The sequence below is a fragment of the Ahaetulla prasina genome, chromosome 1, assembly GCF_028640845.1.
Source record: "Ahaetulla prasina isolate Xishuangbanna chromosome 1, ASM2864084v1, whole genome shotgun sequence".
NCBI classification, from domain to species: Eukaryota; Metazoa; Chordata; class Lepidosauria; order Squamata; family Colubridae; genus Ahaetulla; species Ahaetulla prasina.
This window is the reverse complement of record NC_080539.1, coordinates 278,983,578-279,007,039: the sequence shown is the minus strand read 5'-3', so window position 1 is coordinate 279,007,039 and position 23,462 is coordinate 278,983,578. Positions and strand designations below refer to the sequence as shown.

General features: G+C 38.0%; 1 protein-coding gene across 1 annotated transcript in view; it reads right to left on the bottom strand.

The window, feature by feature from the left end:
* Positions 1 to 23,462, bottom strand: part of DCDC1 (doublecortin domain containing 1) — a 321,197-nt gene that overhangs the window by 35,654 nt on the left and 262,081 nt on the right. Inside the window, exons 20-27 of the mRNA XM_058160852.1 lie at positions 22,628 to 22,809; positions 17,846 to 17,956; positions 15,360 to 15,459; positions 14,147 to 14,282; positions 13,492 to 13,651; positions 5,437 to 5,595; positions 1,219 to 1,422; positions 413 to 527 (exon numbers count right to left, since the gene is read on the bottom strand). Of these exons, the coding sequence (XP_058016835.1) occupies positions 413 to 527; positions 1,219 to 1,422; positions 5,437 to 5,595; positions 13,492 to 13,651; positions 14,147 to 14,282; positions 15,360 to 15,459; positions 17,846 to 17,956; positions 22,628 to 22,809 (1,167 nt within the window). The remainder of the gene's footprint in view (positions 1 to 412; positions 528 to 1,218; positions 1,423 to 5,436; positions 5,596 to 13,491; positions 13,652 to 14,146; positions 14,283 to 15,359; positions 15,460 to 17,845; positions 17,957 to 22,627; positions 22,810 to 23,462) is intronic.

The following is a 23,462-nucleotide window of genomic DNA, read 5'->3' as shown; positions in this document are numbered from 1 at the left end:
CAGACAAAAGGGGAACAAAAAAGGAACTGATAGCAAGTTGAATTATAGAAGCTGGTCTGCATGGATATAAAGACTTCACAGCTATGTTAAAAGAAAGCTAAAACTAATTTCTCATTTGAGCTTAGAGTAATGAGATTAATTAAACATGTTCTATTTATTAAACAACTTTAGGGGACAGGGTTTTTTTTAATGTTTAGTAGCTCTGTAGTGCAAAACATTTGGAGAAGACACAGTTGCTTAACCCAGCTTCTGAATTACAAGAATACAGAAATATTTATATTTTTACGGATAGTTAATATACAATTGCCATTTGTGGATTTAAAATAATAATTTGCTATGTTTGATGTCAATACTCTATAGTAATACTAATACTAATACTAATACTAATACTAATACTAATACTAATACTAACCTGAAGAATAATGGGACACCCTTGAATTTCCAGTGGAAATTTTGGAGATCCATTCAGTACAGTGGGCATTGATACTGTGAGCACTAGATCTGGATCAATTGCAAGATGAAATGACCTAGAAACAAAAAGGACTGAGTCTAAAATAAGGAAGTATTTTGTTTTCAAATCACGACATTTGCTTTTATTTTCATTTTATCACAGGATGTTTTACATACATCTCAGGAGGTTTATATTGTATCTATTGCAGTGGTGGGATTCAGCCAGTTCGCACCACTTCGGGACAACCGGTTGTTAACTTTCTGAGCAGTCTGCAAACTAGTTGTTGGAAGAAATCATTAGGGCAGAGAACCAGTTGTTAAATTACTTGAATCCCACCACTGATCTATTGCATGGGAAGGGTTGACAACAGCATAATGGAGGCTTTACCCCTAATCTATAAAAATGCAAGGGGACAACAGGAAAAGGACAGACATTAAAGAAGGAAAAAAATATATGGTCATTCTAGATATCTAAGAATATATTACTATAGCATATGTAAATAGGAGTTTTTGCCAAAATCTTGACAAAAAATAATTATTTAAAATGAAAATGTGAGACTTAGATAGATTCTAATTGTGACTTTTGAAAATCCACTTATCTGAGCTTTCATTTTGAGAGACATCTGATAACATCAGAATTAAAGTAAAGAAGAAACAGACCATGGGTATTGGTCAAGAATAAGTCAAATGGAAAACTTGACTGAAGGTCCTTCTGGGGATACTGTAAGGTTGGATGTTCCACTGTATTTCTAAGACATAGAAAAGTACCTGCTTTCCTCTTTCCATGCCCAATGTTGCTTGATATCATCATACTTCTTTTCCAACAAAACCACTTCAGTACCAGAATGAAGATCAGTATTCTCCACACCCAGTACAAGATTTGGAAAACTGCAGTTGATGATCTTCCCATTTTTAAATTCAAAGTGTTGATGGTGAGCTTTCTGGAATTCTTCAGCCAATTTTGGCTGATGCCTAAAACCAACAAAAATAAATGCCGCGTGCATACTACAATATATGCTAACAGCAACAAATGTGTGCAATCAAAACTAAATCAGAATGAAAAGGAACTGGGCACAGATGTTGGAAAAAACTGGATAGGTGGTTATATGAAGATGTGGAATGAAAAGCCTAAAATGAAGCAGACTGGATCTCTCTTTACTGCAATTTGGATTTCTGCATCAAACTGAATGACCCAAATGGCTGTTTCTAATTCTATGATCCTGAGACAGGCATAAATTTACTGAATTTTATAAAAAAAAATTCTGTACAGCTGGCAGTATAAATGCCATCTTTCTGGGGTTTAATATTATGTTCCACCATATTTACTGTATATGAAATGTGCTAACTAACAAAGACATCTGGATAGAGGCAGGGGGGGAGGGTTCTGTTCCAGGACTAAAGGGTTGTTCAATCTGTATGGTAAGTGGGAGAGGCAGATATGGCGGAGGGGGGGGCCGTATCGAGTGTTGGGAGCACGTGCTCGATGTTTGACGGCGATCACGTGCTCCGGCCCCTCAGTCCCTACCCGTTCCTCAGGCGGCCATGATCCTCAGAGCCTGGATCTTCGGTTGATGGTATGTAATGCCCGGTCCGTGGCTAATAAAGCCCCCCTGATTTGTGATCTTATTCAGGGGGAGTCCGCGGACCTTATGGGCATTACGGAGACCTGGTTGGGTCCGGAGGGGGGGGTTCCCCTTATTGAGCTGTGCCCTCCAGGTTTTTGAGCATTTCATCAGCCGAGGGCCCAAGGTAGGGGTGGGGGGGTGGCGGTTGTCATTAAGGAAGATCTAGAGCCGAGGGAGGCCACTGTTCCTCAGATTGCCGGTTGTGAATCCCTCTATGTGAGGTGGGGCCATAGGAATCAGTTGGGCTTGTTGATCGCGTACCTGGCTCCTTGCTGCGTGACCACAGCCCTGCCCGAGCTGTTGGAGGTGCTTGCCTCCGTGGCGGTTGAGACCCCCAGACTTATAGTCATGGGGGATTTCAACTTGCCATCGGCTGGCTTGTTATCGACTGCAGCTCGGGAGTTCCAGGCTTCCATGACGGCCTTGGACCTGATTCGGGTAAATGATGGCCCCACGCACATGGGGGGAGGCATACTGGACCTGATTTATATCTCTGGACAGTGGTTAAATGATTTGGAATTAGATGACTTAGTAACGAACCGATGTCATGGTCCGATCATTTCCTCCTTGACTAGACTTCGAACCGCCATCCACCATCGCAGGGAGACGGAACCTATCGGTGGTTCCGTCCCAGGCGCCTGATGGACCCGAGAGGTTCCTGACGGAGCTTGGGCCATTCCTGAGGATCTGGCCCACGGCACAACTGAGGAACTAGTTGCGGCCTGGGAGCGGGCGCGGCTGGGGCCTTGGACCGTGTCGTGCCTTTGCGACCTCTGACCCGCGTAGATCTTGTTTGGCCCCTTGGTCCTCCGAGGGGCTGAGGGAGATGAAACGCCGGAGAAGACGTCTAGAGAGCACCTGGAGGTCCAGCCGTTCTGAAGGTGATCGGACACTAGTTAGGTCCTATTCTAGGACCTACCTAGTGGCAATGAGGAGGCGAGGCGTTCATATACCTCCACCCTCATTGCGTCGGCAGATAACCGCCCGGCCGCCCTGTTTGGTGACCGCTCCCTCCTTCATCAGGAGGTGCGGGATGACCCGTGCAGGGGCGTGCTGAGGAGTTTAGTGGTTATCTATACGATAAAATCGCTCAGCTCCGGGATGGTCTGGACCGAAATTGGGATGATCCAGGCGAGGGAGAGGAGACACGTCTTGTTGAGTCCATTTGGGATGAGTTTGACCCTGTGGCTCCGAGGGCGTGGACAGGCTGTTGGGGAGGCTTCACGCCACTACATGTTTACTGGACCCGTGTCCTTCCTGGCTGGTACTGGCCACTCAGGAGGTGACACGAGGCTGGCTCAGGAGATTATCAACGCTTCTTTGTTGGAAGGGTTTTCCTGCCGCCTTGAAAGAGGCGGTGGTGAGACCCTCCTCAAGAAGCCCTCCTGGACCCAGCTATTTTGGGTAATTATCGTCCAGTCTCCAACCTTGCTTTGTTGCGAAGGTTGTAGAGAGTGCTGTGGCGCGACAGCTACCCCAATACCTGGATGAAGCCGTCTATCTAGACCCGTTCCAGTCCGGCTTCCGACCGGGTACAGCACGGAGACAGCTTTGGTCGCATTGGTGGATGATCTCTGGAGGGCCAGGGACAGGGGTTATTCCTCTGCCCTGGTCCTATTACACCTCTTTTGATACCATCGACCATGGTACCCTGCTGCGCCGGGTGGGGGGATTGGGAGTGGGAGGCACCGTATATCGGTGGTTCCCCCCCTATCTCTCTGACTGGTCGCAGACGGTGTTGACAGGGGGCAGAGGTGGGCCGCGAGGGGCCTCACTTGTGGGGTGCCGCAGGGGTCGATTCTCTCGCCCCTTCTGTTCAACATCTATATGAAGCCGTTGGGTGAGATCATCAGTGGCTTTGGGGTGAGATACCAGCTGTACGCTGATGACACCCAGCTGTACTTCTCCACCCCAGGCCACCCCAATGAAGCTGTTGAAGTGCTGTCCCGGTGCGTGGAAGCCGTACGGGTCTGGATGGGGAGAAACAGGCTCAAGCTTAATCCTCCAAGATGGAGTGGCTGTGGATGCGGCACCCGATTCAGTCAGCTGCAGCCGCGGCTGACTGTTGGAGGCGAGTTATTGGCCCCAAAGGATAGGGTGCGCAACTTAGGTGTCCTCCTGGATGAACGGCTGTCGTTTGAAGATCATTTGACGGCCGTCTCCAGGGGCGCCTTCCACCAGGTTCGTCTGGTTCGGCAGTTGCGCCCCTTCCTTGATCGGGACGCCTTGTGCACGGTCACTCATGCGCTCGTTACCTCTCGCCTGGATTATTGTAATGCTCTCTACATGGGGCTCCCCTTGAAGTGCACTCGGAGGCTCCAGTTAGTCCAGAATGCAGCTGCGCGGGTGATAGAGGGAGCTCCGCGTAGCTCCCATATAACACCGCTCCTGCGCAGACTGCACTGGCTGCCTGTGGCCTTTCGAGTGTGCTTTAAGGTGCTGGTTACAACCTTTAAAGCGCTCCATGGCTTAGGGCCTGGGTACTTACGGGACCGCCTGCTGTTACCACATGCCTCCCACCGACCCGTACGCTCTCACAGAGAGGGACTTCTCAGGGTGCCGTCCGCCAAGCAATGTCGGCTGGCGGCCCCCAGGGGAAGGTCCTTCTCTGTGGGGGCTCCCACACTCTGGAACAAACTTCCCCCGGGTTTACGCCAAATACCTGACCTTCGGACATTCCGTCGCGAACTGAAGACGCATCTTTTTATTTGCGCGGGGCTGTCTTAAATTGAATTTTATCTTTTATTAATTTTTAAACGGGGTTTTTAGTATGGAAATTTTTAATTTTAGGCTAATTTAAATAAGTTTTTTAAATGGTATTTTAATCTGTATATTGTATTGTTTTATCTTGCCTGTACACCGCCCTGAGTCCTTCGGGAGAAGGGCGGTATAAAAATCGAATAAATAAATAAATAAACTGGTGATCATAAATGCATGCCAGTTGCCAAGTGCCCAAATTTTAATCATGTGACCATGGGGTTGCTGTACTGGTCACAAATGTGAAAAACTGGTCATCAGTCACTTTTTCCAGTGCCGCAGTAACTTCGAATGATGACTAAAGGATGGTTGTAAGTCAAGAACTACCTGTAAAGCTGAAACCTTTATAACAAGCATTTAACTTTCAACCTGACATTATAATTTTAAATAAATTATTATCAACCTAGGACACAGTTTTACTTTAATATAATCTGAGCAGGTTTGATACAAGGACAATTATATCAGAAACACTCTTTTAGTTGATGCCCTCTTATTAAAAAATGGTATCCTTTTAATTGTATTACGTGTAATTTTAAAATGTTGTAATAATAAAGATACAAAAGGAATAAAATTAATTCACTACCTGCAAGTACAAATAACTGACCTGTATTTTTTATATAACTCTGCATCTTCAAAAAACTGCACATCTTTTTCCTTCTGAATGTTATGGTCCTCATCAAAATCACAGGAAATTTGCTGCCAGGCATATTTTGTAGTCTTATGACATGCTTCTGTTTTAAGATGTGACCTTATGTGTGAATTTCTGGAAAGATATAAGCTTACTTATTACCAGTGAATTTTTTCATAGACATTTGAGCCATTGATTAAAACTGAGCATCCAAAAGAGCACAACAAGTTAAAGCGTTACACTGTTTATTCTATTAATGAGAATTTGAGTTTCATAAACACTTGGACTTAAACATTTAATTAGATGCTTTAAGTTCATTGAAATGAATGAAAAATAAATTCTATGGGAGACAATGGCCAATGTGATTTGGAGAACAGATCTAAGAACAGTTTAATAGTCAAGACTTATTCATGTATAGTTTTTAAGACTATCAGTGATGGAATTCAACAAGCAAGATTGCGTTCATTCTATCATACACAAATCATTTATTTAGATTATTTGTCTTGATCATTTAGGTCAGAACTAGCGCTTACTCCTGTATTTTAGAGAAAAAATGGAGATAGGATTGAAAAAAGGAAAGGAAAGGAAAGGAAAGGAAAGGAAAGGAAAGGAAAGGAAAGGAAAGGAAAGGAAAGGAAAGGAAAGGAAAGGAAAGGAAAGGAAAGGAAAGGAAACCCAGAAAAGTTCTAGGACACTTCTATCTTTAGTAAACCCAATTACGTACTTATAATTAAAAACAATAGTGTTGCATCTTAAAATAATAAATCTTTGTAATGTATGTACCATCATAAACCATTTTTACTTCATAGAAGAGTTAAAGGTTATTCCCATAATACGAGACAGAGGAGAAGAAAGGAGTGCTGAAAACAATAGAGTGAAGTGAAATTGAACCAGTAACAATAATGCAAATAAATATGATGGTAATTTACAACAGCAAATCTATGTGATTTGGATTATTCTTCAGAGTGGTATCTGTTGAAGATGACAAACACCCCCCTCCCAAAAAAAAGTATATCTCTGATTGACTCACAAAAACATATTCTTCAAGAAATATTTCTTAGTTAAAATTATCAAGGTTTGTTAGCCAGCATGTCTGCTTGAAGGAAATGAACCAGGCTTTAGACAAGTAGGGAAAAGGCATATTTTGCAAGCTACATCCAAGCACAAATAAAAAAAACTGGGATGTGCTAGGAGAAAGCTAGAAAGTGGGGGTGCTTCTTTTATCACAAAATGTTTTTTCTAACATTAAATATAAGTTATATCAACTATGACAACTAGACATATACTATGGAATTTTTCTTTTGCGAGTTATGCATTGTTAAATTTATGGGCATATATGTATAAAATTGTCTATTAAAAAAAATATTCAAAGTGGATCTGCAAATTAATTAATGAAGATAACTAAGCATCAAATCCCACCCTCACTAGCACTAACCTTAGGTAATTAAAGGTCTGCAAGCAACTAAGCTCACAGAGCACCAAGGTCTCCACAACAGAATTAAAAACAGAATTTAAAATACAATATTTAAGACCATAATGTTAAAAAAATTAAAACACATAGTTTTTTTATTTCTGCAATTAAATGTTCCTTCATCCTTGGAGGCAGATTACTGTATTAAAAACAAGAATTAATCTAATTGTAATAAATTCATATCAAGAGCCACTTCCAAGACTGAGTGGCTGTGGGTTCCGGTGTCCCGGTACAGTCAGCTTATGCCATCGCTGACTGTGGGGGGGGAAATACTGACCCCCAGGGGAGGAAGGGGTATTCTCCTGGACGATCGGCTGTCCTTAGAAGAACACTTGACGGCCGTCGCCAGGGGAGCATTTTATCAGGTTCACCTGATTCGCCAGTTGCGCCCCTTCCTTGATCGGGACTCCTTACGCACGGTCACTCATGCCCTCGCCACTTCCCGCCTGGACTATTGCAATGCTCTCTACATGGGGCTCCCCTTGAAGAGCACCAGGAGGCTCCAGCTAGTCCAGAATGCAGCCGCGCGGGTGATAGAGGGGGCACCACATTGCTCCCATATAACACCATCCTGCGCGGCCTGCACTGGCTGCCGGTAGCTTTCCGGGTGCAATTCAAGGTGCTGGTTACCACCTTTAACGCGCTCCATGGCTTAGGACCGGGGTATTTGTGAGACCGCCTTCTGCCACCAATTGCCTCCCAACGACCTCTGCGCTCCCACAGAGCGGGCCTCCTCAGGGTGCTGTCAACCAAACAATGTAGGTTGGCGGCCCCCAGGGGGAGAGTCTTCTCTGTGGCGGCACCAGCCCTATGGAATGAGTTACCTCCGAGGTTACGCCAACTCCCCGACCTCCGGGCCTTCAAACGTGAACTAAAGACTTTATTATTTCACCGAGCGGGACTAGCCTAAGAATGTATTTTAGCGAAATTTTAATGGGTTTTTAATCGGTCTTCGACCGTTTTAGTGATTCGGCCACTAAATATTTGTTTTTAAATTGTTTTTAAATAGAGTTTATTTATTATATTTATATCATAGTGTTATGTGTATTTTAATATTGGCTGTACACCGCCCTGAGTCCTTCGGGAGATGGTGCGATATAAAAATGTAATTATAAATAAATAAATACATACTATTCAGGAACAGCATGTTCTTATTTGTCCCCGAATATCTTTCTGTACAGACAATTTTCTTTGCTCCACAAAAATATATTAGAGAGGGATGGTCTGGATCAGTGATGGGTTGTTACTGGTTTGCCCCAGATCAGGCAAACCGGTAGCGGCAGTGGTGGCCCACCCACCCGGATGCTTCTGCGCATGTACAGAAGTGTCGCATGAGAGTGCACCCACACCCACAAGCAAACCGGTAATGACAGGTTTTGAAACCTGCCCCTGGTCTGGATATCATTAGATCTGCAAATTACTTGACACCTTCAATATGCTATAAGTGTCCCCCCCAAAAAAATACCAGGATATGGATTTTTGACCAGCAAAACAATACAGTATTCAATTTAGCTGTAGTGGTATTATTCACGGATTTGCAATCTATTTTTTTTAAAAAAAAACACTTTTTCTTCTGTTTAAATTTAAATGAACGTGTCCAGTCTTCCAAACCTGACGGCTTGAAAACACCAGTGAAGTTTTATTATGGGAATAATATTCCTAAAAGCCCCATCTTACTTCTTTTGTATTTTAAACCATGTTTGTTTCATTGATTGGATATGGAGTTGTATGAACAAATTGGTTCCATGACTGAAATGTAAAAGGAGATCTTTATTCATTCTTCCTTCCCCTACATCTACCTATGTGCTCCAAAATCTGTTCCAAAATAACCCTCTTGGAATGATAGCTGATATTGCAAAAAGGCAAAGAAAACAATGGCAATAGTTCGGATAATAAGCTGATTTCAGAAGGCAGTGAGGAAGGAAGCCAATCTAATTTCAACTGGGAGGACATTCCAAAGGGCCACCCACAAGCAATGCTTCCTGGCCTTGAACCCCTCGTCTCCCAAGCTGCTTCTCCCAAAAAATTATGTAAACTAGGCCTATTTCTAGGTGGAAAGTGCAGTCCTGAAGGTAACTGGTGCCAAGTCATAGAAGGGTTTATAGGTTAAAATTAGCACTTTAAATTGTGCCTAGTATCTTATTGATAGCCAGTGCAGGCCCTGTAGTTCAAATATAATGTGCTTCTAAGGCCAGTTTTTAGTGGGTTCATGGATAGCTGCACTCTGCACTATTCGCAGCTTCCAAGTTGTTTTTAAAAGCACCCAATATAACATGTTAAAGCTGTGGGGACTTGCTGATTTTCGTGCAAGAGACAACAATTACAGAGCCCTTTAGGTGAGATGAGATGACGAGAATTTAATAAATAAATAAATCCAGAACTTTGGAGAAATATGCCCACTTGTATATATATCGAACATATGAAGAGAATGTGCTATACAGTATTGATATCAAAATGAATAGTTCATCATCAGTAAAGTATCATGGGTTAACCTGGTCTTAATATCTGTAAGATAGCAAATACTCTCTATAAGATAGAAATGGCATATCATTTCTAGAAGGCTTATTTCTAATACTGGGGAACTTTTTTAATATTTCAGAAAACAACAGTGCCATCTATTGTGCAACAGAATTAATGCAATATGTCTATATACTGCTATTTTTCATTGGTATTCCACTTTTTACCTTCAGCATTCTTCCACTGTGGCACTGCACAAATAATAACAGAAAATGGGCTAGGAGATGCTGATAGGTCATTCTTCAAATTACATACATCCTGGTCTTCATTCCTTTTGTGAACTTCAGCCAAACAGATTGTAGGTTTTGGTATCATTTATGAGCAACAAAAATTCCATCTCATAAAGTGCATTTCTTTCATGTAGTCATAATAAAAATGAATGCATGGATCATTTGTGAATATTTATGCAGTTATCTATAAAATACAAATATCTTTTGAAAAAGAAGGTAATTTCAATGTTGAATAAAGAACAAAATGTTCCTAAGATATGTGTTAAAGAGGCATTCTAGTTCCTAACAAAACGTGTCACAAAACTGTTTTACAGAAAATTACCAAGAAAGTGAAACAGATTGTATACAGAATATATCTCTGAATATGGAAATACATAGTCAACACTGCTTGCCTTCTAAGAAAATAGTCTCTCATCACATAAAAATGATACATCTCCTCTCTCAGAAAACCTTCCAGCACACAGATCCAGAAGTTCAAGCCATTCTATTTATTTTTATTTTAGTTAAAACTATTCTACTTCCACTGGTAGCTTTTGACTTTGAGCAATCTTACTTTTTTTAAAAAAATGTGGGTACTAAATATAAGTGGGAGATAATTTGTAACATTGAACACTGCTGAGGTGAGGCTATTTAAAATCTTATTAAGAACATAATAGTCCTATTAATGTCCATCTTAAAGCAGAATTTTGTTTCTTACATGGCTGACCAGATGCCTCTGGGGTCTCAGCAGGCAGGAAATAGACATACATCCCTCTTCTGCTAGCATTTCTCTGGTATTCGGAAATATGTCAATGCTGTATTCAACCCAGAACTTCAAGGCTAATAGTAATCAATAAACCTGTTCCCGATTAATTTATCTCAACCATTTTTTAAATTTTTATTTATTTATTTATTTATTTTTGTCACAACATTATATACAAGCACATATAATGATAGAAAAACAATAGGACCAGAACGGTAGGCACTTTTGTGCACTTATGCATGCCCCTTATAGTCCTCTTAGGAATGGGTGAGGTCAATGGTAGACAGTTTTTGGTTAAAGCTTTTGGCAGTTTGAGAAGAGACCACAGAGTCAGGTAGTCTGTTCCAAGCGTTAACAACTCTGTTACAAAAGTCATATTTTCTACAATCAAGATTGAAGCAGTTAACATTAAGTTTGAATCTTATTTATTTTATTTATTTATTTATTTATTCGAATTTTTATACCGCCCTATCTCCCAAAGGACTCAGGGCAGTGTACAGCCAAATAAAAACATAAGAATAATACATATAAAAACAACAATTAAAAAACTTATTAATTAGGCCGAAATTAAAATATCACTAAAATAGTATAAAACCCTATTAAAACTAAATTTAAAACTAAAAACCCTAGGCTAGCCCTGAGCAAATAAATAGATGTGTGTTAAGTTCACGGCGGAAGGTTCGGAGGTCGGGAAGTTGGCGCAGCCCTGGGGGAAGCTCGTTCCAGAGGGTGGGAGCCCCCACAGAGAAAGCCCTTCTTCTGGGTGTCGCCAGTCGGCACTGCCTGGCGGACGGCACCCTAAGGAGTCCCTCTCTGTGAGAGCGAACGGGTCAGTGGGAGGCAATCGGTGGCAGTAAGCGGTCCCGTAAGTAACCCGGCCCTATGCCATGGAGCGCTTTAAAGATAGTGACCAAAACCTTGAAGTGCACCCGGAAAGCCACAGGTAGCCAGTGCAGTCTGCGCAGGATAGGTGTAACATGGGAGCCACGAGGGGCTCCCTCTATCACCCACGCAGCTACATTCTGAACCAACTGTAGCCTCCAGATGCCCTTCAAGGGGAGCCCCATGTAGAGAGCGTTGCAGTAATCCAAGCAAGATGTCACGAGCGCATGAGTGACCATGCATAAGGCATCCCGGTCTAGGAATCTATTGTTTGCTCTTGTATTATTGCGATTGAAGCTGAAGTAGTCTTTAATAGGAAGGACATTTTAGAGCTATACAGGTTGGTGGCTATCACTATGAATTCCACAGGTTAATCATTATCAGAGGACACCTGAAGTGTATTCTAATTCTGTGTATTCAAATTCTTTTTCCCAGACAGTTTAGAGGAAAAAATAAAACCTTGATTTCATATATCTTGATTATATTTAGTACAGCTATTCACTATTATGAAGGCCAGTTTGGTGTAATGGTTAAGGCATCTGCCTAGAAAACAAGAGACCATGAATTCTAGTCCTGCTAAACATCAAGCCAACTGGATAATCTTGGGCTAGTCCAGGAAGGAGGCATTATAAACTGTTTCTGAAATCTTGTAAAAAAGAAAAATGAAAAGAAGGTATTAGTCCAGATAGTTCTCTGAAGTTAACACTACACTCAAAATTACCCCTCTCCACAAGTCCATTTTAACTCAAAGAACTTGTTCCTGGTTATTTATAGACAGCTCACACCCAACTGATACATACTGTTGTAGTTTTACTCCAACATGCATCAATTTATGCCTATTTAAATTTGCCATTTGAATTTGGTTAGGCTCACCCTGTTTAAAACAAATGCTTTTTTACTTCTTCCCAATGAATTTTAGTTTCCACTATCTAGAATACTTTGGTACCATCTGCAAACTTGCCATCTCGTTGCTGTCCCCTAAGTCAAGTTACGAACAACTTACTGAAGAACACCACTTATTCTTTGCTGAAAAAAATCTGCACGTTTATTCCTTTTTTTTCCCACCAGACAACAGTCCATAAACGGATAGGTGTTCTTAATCCCATGACTGCTAAATTTATTCAAGTGCCTTGAGGAACTTATTCAAGGTTTTTAAAAGTTCAACAGAATCGGTTTCATCCGTAAACCTGCTGATGAAATAATTCTAGAAGTTTTGTGAGGCAGGATTCACAGTATTTTTGCAAGTGCTGCACTATGTTAATTTTCTGTGACAGACTTTGTTCCACTGCTTACTAGTTATTTTTCTAGTTTCTGCTAATTTACTCAAAACAGAAACAAAACATTTCTATTTTACGAGAGGCAGCAATGAAACTGCTCTTTAAAACAATCAGAAATAGCGGGGACCTCTGAAAAAGTGGGAATTTCTATCAAAGGAAAACTATTTCCTCCCATCATACCCGGCACAAATACCTGCAGAATAAAAGCTTCAAACTATCTTTGCAGTGCTTCAGCAAAGTTGGAAGTAAATCCCAAATCTCACAACATAGGAATAATGTGCTTTGGGGTGATGTGTAAAGGAAGAAAGAAAAACTTGATTTCATATACCACAATTATATTTAGTAGAGTTATCCACTATTTGTACTACATTAATGTGTAGTACAGGTTCTTGAGCTAGATGCTGAATGTGAAGGGAACTTGAAGAACTTAGAAATCAGTTCTTCAAATTATCTGAAGTGTTTTTATAACAGTATAATTGCTACAAACATTTTAGATTTTCATTTCTTCTCATGTTATTAAAAAAAATTTTTTCAGCTATTACTTATGGCTACCTTTTTATTTGAGCCATGCAAGATATGCAGGATAAAATAAGATTACCAGGTAGTGAAAGAGAGGTACTTGAAATCTCATTTATGTTTGAACCACTAAAAATAATAGGACTATTTTTTTAGTGTGACTTTGTCTTATTTATCATGAGAAGAAGCAAATATAATTTAAGTGCTTTCAAACTATAAGGAGAAAATAATGGAATAATATATCATGCACGGTAGAACTGATGGGAAAGTATATTTGTATTTATCACAAATGCAACAACTAATTTTTAAAAAAGAATTCTAAAATGTCGATGGCCTGAAAAAGAGTATTTGCAACCATTCATAATATTGCACTGATTATTACTTTGGACCACTTACAGATATTTATCTGTGTCATCTTTTATTTCTTCAATGCTTTTTTCACGTTTTTCTTTCTCTGGCTCTTCAACATCTTTTTTTACTTCAAATTCCGCTACAGCTCTTGCAACAGAAAGTTTAGCACCAACAACAATGCCATTCTTGACTTGCAAAACAAAATCTGGAAAATGAATCATTTCCTTTAAAACAAGTTGCAAATGAGTTTCTTTATCTATAATCAATTATTATAAAAATATCATCTAATGTCAGATTTCCAGCAAAAATTAAATAACATTTCTAGACATTTAAGCTATAAACACCCACACCTTTTTTCTGGATCATTGAATACAAAAAAACAGAGTACTGTAAACTGAACCATTGACTTAATTTCCATGGAAGTTACATTTTGCCTACAACAGACCCATTTTTCAAAAGGATTATTCTAATTTCATCTAGTCAGTTGGGTCATGAAAACACCAGTGAGTCTGCCATTTTGTTTACTTAGTCTTTCCATGGGAAAAAAAATCAACAGTGAAAAAGTATTTTAAAAAGTAAGGCTTTCCATAACAGAATCTGGAAACATAGACCGTATCTCCCTGACAGTGCCTCAATATTAGCTTTATGTCATTATATACAACATTTTTTTAAAAATAAGCATAGAAAGTAATCTGCTTACTTTGCGGGTTTCTCATGACACAATATGCACGCATAGCCATTATATCAGATGCTAAATTATTACATTGGAGACGTTTCTTATGCTGAGCTGTAGTCCACAGCGGATCAATCCATTGCTCTCCACATGATATGTAAAGCTGTTTGTAAAAAATGAGAATTGAATGTAGTTCACATTCATATTATTTCATTTTTTAAAATAAAATCATGAATTTTCTTTTTTGCTGCATGAATTCAATATATGCTCACAAATTCAATATATATTTTATAGAATATATAATTGTATTTCTATAACATAATAATTGTTAATTTGCAAAAAAATTATTCTAACTCCTCAGCAAAAAGTTAAAATAAATTTCCCAGTTATACATATCGGCAAAACTTTATATGCATTAGAAAGCATGAAAAAACATGAAACGATAGTAAAAAATCTCTGAAGTAACAAGTCACAAAATAAGTACAAGGACAGATCACTCATTTTTCTTTTTTTGTTAAGGGTTATAATCAGTGAAAACTATGAATTTGTGGGTAATAGTATAACAGTGTTTGAGCTAAATTTTAATATAATAAATACCAAAATAAATTTGTGGAGGTACTGAGGCAATCAGGGAATGGGTATCAAGAAAAAGAAAATCAAGATAGTAGGAAGATCTTTACAAGCATACCTTTTTAATGTGTGTCATATTTCATTAAAGGTTCCAAACCACAACCTGAGTTCCATTACATTACCTAAAGTTAAACAACAGCATAAATCCTTGCACCACCTAATTCCTTATTGCAGATTTATGCCAACGTGTCTGTAACGTGTCTGATCTAATGTTGATCTGATGTTGATTTAATATAGAAAACTAACTATTATTTTTTAAAAATCCATTGTAATAGCCATCTACTGGCATAATATAACTAGAATTTGCTGACTTGGTGGCCTGTGATTTGCCCAAATGATGGGAACCAAATAAAAGGAAGTAAGCCTGAATATTCCAATGCATGGATTGAATGAAAGACAGGAAATACTATTTTAACTATACTAATTTTATTGGAAACATATTTTTTGAAGGAAGTATTGGCAAATACATTATTATATACACATTCCTGTCCTAATGGTCCCTTTGATTTTATCCAATTCGTATAGTTATTTCATGCTTATGCTTATATATAATGTTGTGACAAATAAATAAATAATAATAATAAATAATAAAAATAATAAGTTTTCTTACCAGCTGATCCTTCTCCAAGTCTTTCAAAACAAAGAGTTCCACTCCTTTTTCAGTGAAGAGCCTCCTTGCAGCAAAGGGCAAATTCAGTGCTGTGGTACACCTTTTTAACAGAGGAAGGCATGCATGTAATGTTTGCATTAAGTCTTCAACACTTGATGGAATAGCAATGGAATGTTACATCAAGATAACTGTACTCCTCATTAGAAATATCAATTAACCTAGCACTGTTATATCCAAAGTGTAACTCACCCTTTTCCGAACTTAAGAACCATAAGTCCAAACATCTCAAGGGAGCCCTTATTTTGTTAAAGTGAAAATAGTTCCAGGTCTGGGAACAGACCTCTCATCCGCAGGGAGCAATTTCAAGACTAGTAATCCCTCAACTGTACAGAATACCTTGCAGAATGAGAAACACAGTTTCAAAGAGCATTTGCTCTTCCGCCATTTATTTGTGAATAAAACACTGAAGATGTTGGTGCTGGCTATGTAACTCTTGCTTCTAAAGCTGCATTGCCATATATAACAGTGGCATTTTAACACAAGCCTATTTTTCTATTCTGTATTTGTGCAGAACCTTTACTGTGGCTAAGAGTTGTCAATTAATAAGAAGTTGCCATTGTTGCCACCTCTAGCAAGCAGAGGTAAAAATAGGTAGCATTTGCATAATATCTTAATGGAGGGCCTAAAAGCTTGGGAGGACTATGAATACACATAGGATACTCCCAAATCACTCTTGGGAGTGAACCACACGATCATCTTTGTTTGCAGCGAAATTGATTCATTTATTTGGAATTGTATTTGAAGATGATGGGAAATTATGAACACCCCCAAGCAGAGTGAGAGTACTAGTTCCCGTTGGTGGGAACTTCTGCTTCACCTTATCTCACCTCCCAGGATTTAGGCTTAGACCAGACTCTTTTCTCTCTTTGAGGGTTCACCTTCCATGCTTTTACACATTAAAAAAAATGCAGTATAATGCCTTTACAATGGCTTTCTAGCTCTCCGTCATTGCAATTGCTGGGATATTTCAGAAAATTCCTAAGTAAGGAATATGTAACTAACTCAGACTGTACAATATTTAACAATATTGAGCCGCGGTGTGGCTCAGGCTATAAGAAGCCTTTTATTAAACACAGCTGCTTGCAATTACTGCAGGTTCTGGTCCCACCAGGCCCAAGGTTGACTCAGCCTTCCATCCTTTATAAGGTAGGTAAAATGAGGACCCAGATTGTTGGGGGGGCAATAAGTTGACTTTGTATATAAATATACAAATAGAATGAGACTATTGCCTTACACAATGTAAGCCGCCCTGAGTCTTTGGAGAAGGGCGGGATATAAATGTAAATTTTAAAAAAATTAAAAAAAATAAAAACTATGTAAATGTAAACAAGAATATGGGCCATTGATTGAAAGTTTCTTTTTTTGGGTTATTTTTTTACCATTTTTATTTTGGTGATTAAAACAATGGCTATGTTAGAAGTGACCTAAGTTTATGTCTATATAGATTCTCAGTGATCCTGGTTATGGTTCCCATTTCATTTCTCATCCAAGAAGCTTCTTCAGAGGTGGATGACTGAAGTCAGTGGAGGTTTTTATGCTTTTTACTATTTAGAGCGAAAGTATTTAAAACAGGATTGACCATTCCATCTTGGTGTTATATTTCTTCCTAAGTCTCCCTCCTAGAAATATCTCCTTCTAGCAATCCTGCTTCCTCCTCCTTTTGGGGGGGTTTATGAAGAAGAAAGAGAGTGAAAAGAAAGGAATGGACTGGGTTTATACTCTAGTACGCTTACCAAGATTGACTTGCTTCTTAAGCTGGTCCACCAAACACCTAGTGCTTTTCCACTTAGGGAAGAACCTCTCTTAGGGTCTTTTGCCCAGTTCTTTCTCAGAGACCATGGCTTTGCCAATGTCTGACAATCACCTCCTTCCTATTTTGGGTCTTATGTGAAGATGCTACCTGCAGCCCTCCAGGTTCATCTTTACCATTTAGGTGGAGCTTTGCTCCTCTGGGTCTTCACTTCCCTTTTTCTAGACAAGCCACTCAAGGACCTTGCTTCACCCTTCCAGATCAGGAATCAACAATTGCTCTTCACGCTTAATTTCTCTCTCCATCCACCCTATTTTCCATGCACAGACTTTTTCTCCTCTGCTTCTCTTTTTCCAATTTTAGATCAGATACATAGCAACTGAAGAGGTGGGTGTCTTCTCTTTACACCCCAACATCTATAGTATATACCAGGCTGGGCCAATGGGACTGCAATCTCTACATCTTCCCCAACATGGCCTGGCTAGCAGTCAGGTCAGCTCATCATTCCTTGTGACAACACAGTTCCTCTTCAAGATAATAATTGAGCTAAGTCTCCCCTTTTCTCATTCCAGTTACTGATTTACACTAGCAGAATAATAGCCATGCCAGACCCACTAATCACTAATCAAGTCACAATCAAATGGAAAACAACAGATTTTAATACAGGCATATTTACCTTTCAAGAAACTGCTGAAATTCTATGTTATGCGATTCCTTTTCTGAATTTGTATCGGTGTACATCTTCTGATGTCCCTTTGGCTTCTGGTTTTTTTCTATGTCAACATTTCTAAAGTAAATCAATGTATCGTATATAAACAGAGAATCCAAATAACTTTTAAAATTTATTATGAATAAATATATAAAAATATAAAAACAAAATTATACAATTATACAATTTTGCAGCCTAGAGAAAGATCACTTTTCACTCTTGATTCTAGTGCAGGTCATGTTGTTAACATCACTGGAATTATCTGAGACTGACACTTTTTTATATTAGAAAAAGAATTGACATTGCAATATGAACTCCATTCACTTTCACCCATGGGAGCTGCACAAGCTGCATCTGAAATTAATAGAAATTCAAAAGAACAAAATATTAGGCACTTACATATCCACTGAATGGTGCCTCTAGGAATATCTGAAAACCTGAAAATTATAGTCTAAGCACTGTTTTAGATTAAAACAAATTGATTCATTGATTCATTGATTAAGAATGAATTGGGTTGGTAAGTCTTTTCAATAGTCTTATATGACTAAATTACTATAGGAATGGCTTTCAATCACATTCTTTATAAGTGGGAAAAATATAGTCCTCATAACAAGACATCAAGGATAATAGCTGATGCAGCAACTGAACTCTTTCTAAAAGCAACCAATCAAGTTTCCCTACCCAAAAGCATTCCAGAAACTGCTTCCTCAGGTAAAAATTTGGTAACTTGGCTGAAAACTATTAAGAAGAATTCTGTTATTGCTGTTTTTATACCACTATCAACAAGAGTAATTTTTTTATGTTAAAAAGAAGAGAGAAGGGGCAAAAATAGATAATCAATTACTGTCAAAGTCTATTAAACATGCTTTCAAACAGACCACTTGAAGAATGACATCATATAATTCCTTCCCTTTTGTGCACCTACTTCATTATTGAAACTTCATTAGCGTACTTTTTAATTGAATGCTCCCAGAAACATGTACCATACGGACTTATTACTTGTAACTATATCTGTTTCTTAGTCTTAGCAACTTCAAGATGTGTGGACTAGAATTCTCAGAATGCCCCAGCGAGCAAGACTTGTTGTAGACTGGCTCTGGAAGGTGACATCCACACATTCTAAAGTTGTCAATGTTGAGAAATACTGTTCTATATTATCAACTGGAATCCAAATAATCAGACTCCCCTTCCTCCTGCTGATGAGGAATTTGAATTTGTGGCTTTCGCCATGTAAAGTATCCAAAAGGGCTTTGTGAAATGGTGCAGAAATCAGCTGGAAAAAGGTAAACAGGCACAAACTCAACTGCGTTGGTCAAGAGGTTTAATTGCCTGAGCAGCTGTTTGAATCCCAGATTCTGTATGTGCACTAAATAAATCAAATATATACATAAATGACTTAGGACATTTACATTCTTCAAAGAATGGGAAACTTTTTACATTTAAAAGAAACTTATTAGAATGTTGTGAATAAGGTGGAAGAACATTTTTCTATCACAATTCTCTTCACACTCAAGATCAAATTAACCAAGAGTAGCAATATTAACAGCTTCTTAGCTGCGGCTATAGTGACAGTAGGGGAAAAGTCTCATTGTAGCTTCACAATGGTTTCATGTATGTGGCTGTGTAACTATTAAACCCAGCTGTAGGAACAGTTTTCTTCATTTCATCAGTCATGGGGTGACTGGGGGGTGGGTTTTAGATGACCAAACATGGAATTCAAAAATGTTATAGAAGATAGTTTGGAAAACTTTAGATCTTGCCTCAGATCTACAGAAAAAAACTTTAAAAGCTTATACCATTCATTAAATTTCTATGTAAAAAGATCTGAATAAATTTAAGAACAGCATATTCACATTTTAGATCTGGCAGGGAGAGAACTAATTATGAGATGTATGCGTCAAAGATTTCAATTTCAGGCTTGACTTTACTTTGAAGATTATTTTTTTAACTGTATCACTTTTGCAGGCAGCTCAGCGGACAGCCTATCTGAATGCTACTCATTGTTCAGCGATGTATGAAGTGTATTTAATCAATCTGAAAAAGTAATATTAAACCATTATAAAAAAGCATCAGATGTTCTAAAAAGCTTAAAAGAAAGGTTAAAAGGTGACATCTTTGCTAACAATGTGAGAAATGAGGTATTTAACTTATTCTTTACATCAAAGCTTTTCACTGATATATGAATATTCACAGTTCTCCATTATAAAGTGAAGATGTAAAAGCAATAATATTAGACAATATAAAAGTATATTATATGTATGAAGTTATACAGTATTCTGTCCCACTTGAAATTAAGGAATTCATACAGAAATGGGTTCAATAAAGGATTACAGATATTATTGAGCAAAAAGGCAAACGAAATGATTTTAAGTTAAGTTCTTTATGTCTAGATAAACTTTTAGAAATATAATTTGCAAATATTTCTGGAAAGCTAAAATTTTGAACATTTTATCCCCAATATCCTTCATTCCTATTTTAATAAAAGAAAAGATAAACGTGCAGCCATTGGGTTGAAAAAGTGTGAAATAAGTATTACAATATGATGTTCTTGAACTAGGTCAAGAACTAAGTTATATATCAGAGACTTCAATACATTACTGCTATAGTTAAAGATTGTGTTCAATTTGAAGTGTTTCATTTTAAATATCTTATCAGTCTTTATTAAAGATCTTATTGTTCTTTTATTACTATTTAGTTCTAAAACTAAAGTAGGATGGAAAGCTGTTTCTTTTTATATAATCTAATCTGTATATGCCTATATAAATACAAAATGATTATCGTTGATCAATTTTTAAATATGTATTAAGAAAAGTATTTTTAACTGTTTTAAACAGGTTTTAATTAAAATCTTCTAATTGCCATTTTTTGGAATAACAGAGACATAGTCTTCAACATAATTAATATAATCAACAGGAATTCCAAAAGGCTCAGGAAAGAATTATTTTACTCTACTATGTTTTCCTCTCTAGGTTAAAGCAAGCTGAGAGGTGAATATGGTAATTAGTAAGTATATCAAAATCATGATAAGGAGAATTTTTATGACTCAAGGAAGGAGATAGTGAACAAATTGTAAAAATCTCCAGACATGTATGTAGATAAATTTTGCAAAGTTTGTTGAGCTAAGGCCACTATATATAGTAGACATTAGTACAAAAGCTTTTTAACATGAAAAGCTTTTTAACAGGAAAATCACTTTATTATTTATAGAAAAACAGTAAAAAGAAAGGGTTTTTTAAAGTGTGTATGTGTGTGTATGTGCTTGTAAGAAAAAAAATGTCTTTTTTCACTAGAAAAAATGATTCAGCCATTTTGAGACTCAAGCATGAATGAAAATGGTGATTGCTGAATATCCACATACAAAAAAATCTGTTTCAAATACATAGCTTAAGCATAAATCTATTAATGGTTATATATAGTAAAGGAAATTATATACATCTAAGGGTATGATTTAGTTGATTTTTATGATGAAGATCAAATAATTGCTAAAGGATATTCCTAATTTTACCTTTTTTTGTTTTACTGTGCAGACTTCTTAGGTGTCCTATGTGTCCTGCTTGTTAAGACTATGTTAAGTTCATGTTCCTGATCAAATATTGTGGATAGGACTATATATTCCTATTCAGCTAGCAAGATACCCTAGAACAACCCATCCGGTATAGTACTTAAATAGTCCCAGGGATATCCACCTTCAGCTAGAGAAACTCACTAGGTGCCTTTGTATCAGTCACTGCTTCTCAATTCAACCTACTTAACAGGATTGTTGCTGGGGGAAAATTAGGAAGTGGGAACAATATATACACTGCCATGAACTTCTAAAGAACAGGAAGAATAAAATTGTAATAAATACATATTTATTAGCCTCTCATTGATACAATATAAACTGTAATAGCAATCTCTGAAACATGTTAGATCCTAGTATCACACAGAGATTTCTCTTGCTGAATTAAAATACCGATGATGATTACCTAGTTTGGGCAATGAAACATCTGCAAGAAAACAACCATGCTCAAGAATACCAAGGACCCCTCATGTCAACCCTAAGCCACAAATATTCCCCTTTATTGAATTAAAGCAATGCTGGACAAGATTAATCAGAATGAACAAAATTCTGTTTAATATTATTCAACATAATATATCCAGAGACATAGCATAGCAATAGCACTTAAACGTCTATATCACTTTACAATGCTTTACAGCCCTCTCTAAGCAATTTACAGAGTCAGCATATTGCCCCCAACAATCTGGGTCCTCATTTTACCAACCTTGGAAGGATGGAAGGCTGAGTCAACCTTGAACTGATGCCAAACTGCTGGCAGCTGGCAGCCAGCAGCAGAATTAGCATGCAATACTGCATTCTAACCACTGTGCCACCTCAGCTTCTTTGGCCATTGGGACAAGAGTTATTGTGCATTTCTAAACCAGTCTCTTAAAATATATGTGAGCACAGGTTTGGCATAATTTGCTTTAAATTATTGGCAATATTGCATATAAATTATTATGTTTCTAATCAAGATAGCTAGCTAGCTGTTTAATTTAATCCTAGGACTTGTGTCTGAATTCATATTTTCCTCATTATTGCAAAACAAAATAGTTTTTGAAATATATTTCAGAGATTTCACTTTTTTAAAAGAAGAAAAATAGGTAAATAAAAAGGTATAGTTACTTGCTAAGTTCATATAACAATGATTTTAATTTGTACACATAAGGGCATTTACACGTATATGAGATAAAGAAACACTAGGTTCTTACTGTTTTCTTATCACAAATGCAGAGTCAGGTCCAAGAACAGAGAGAGCCTTGTTTTTGTCTGGCTCGCCATTTCTCAGAACCTTCAATCTCAAAGGTGTGTTGATCTCTGGCTTCCAACCAACAGGTTTCTTTAATGGAGGGCTGTTTGGAATCAGCAGACCTTCAATGGGCCAGTCAAAAGCCTTTCAGCACAAAAATAAATATTGTGGTATTATAAGGCCATGTATTACAAAAATCTTAATAATTCAATCTTAATTTGGAAACAAAGAGCGCCACACACGGAACTAGAATATGGGTTGAGAGGGCCAAGAATAGCAAAAGTAACAATTCCAGCAAATACCCAAATCTTCCGCAGATAGGACTCAGCCATGAATAATTAAAAGTTCAAACATTTCATAGTTATTTTAAAATCCACAGTCAGTTTAATAGTTACGCAGATTACTATCTGCCTAGGAAAGATACTGTGAGGCGGAATGTTATTGTGGTTTCTTACATGTATATTTGAAAGCAACAGATGAAACTACTGAATTCTATATCCTCAGTGTCTGAACGATTAGAGAAAAGAAAACCAAAAGCATTAAACCACAACTTCAGACATATAAGATCTTTTGCTTCCCAAAACTAATCAACAGAAGTTACTAAGTTTATGGAAAGCTTTGAAGGGATGCTTTGTTTCACTAATGTTTCAAGTGAGGCAACATGCTACTTTCCGACAACAAAGTGAAGCTGCCATGTTGTGTTGCATATATAGGAGAACCCCTTCTGGATATCGAAACTGCTAGCTGAGGCTTTTATAACAGGAAGAACTTCACTGAGGGAAATCTTGGTTCCTCTT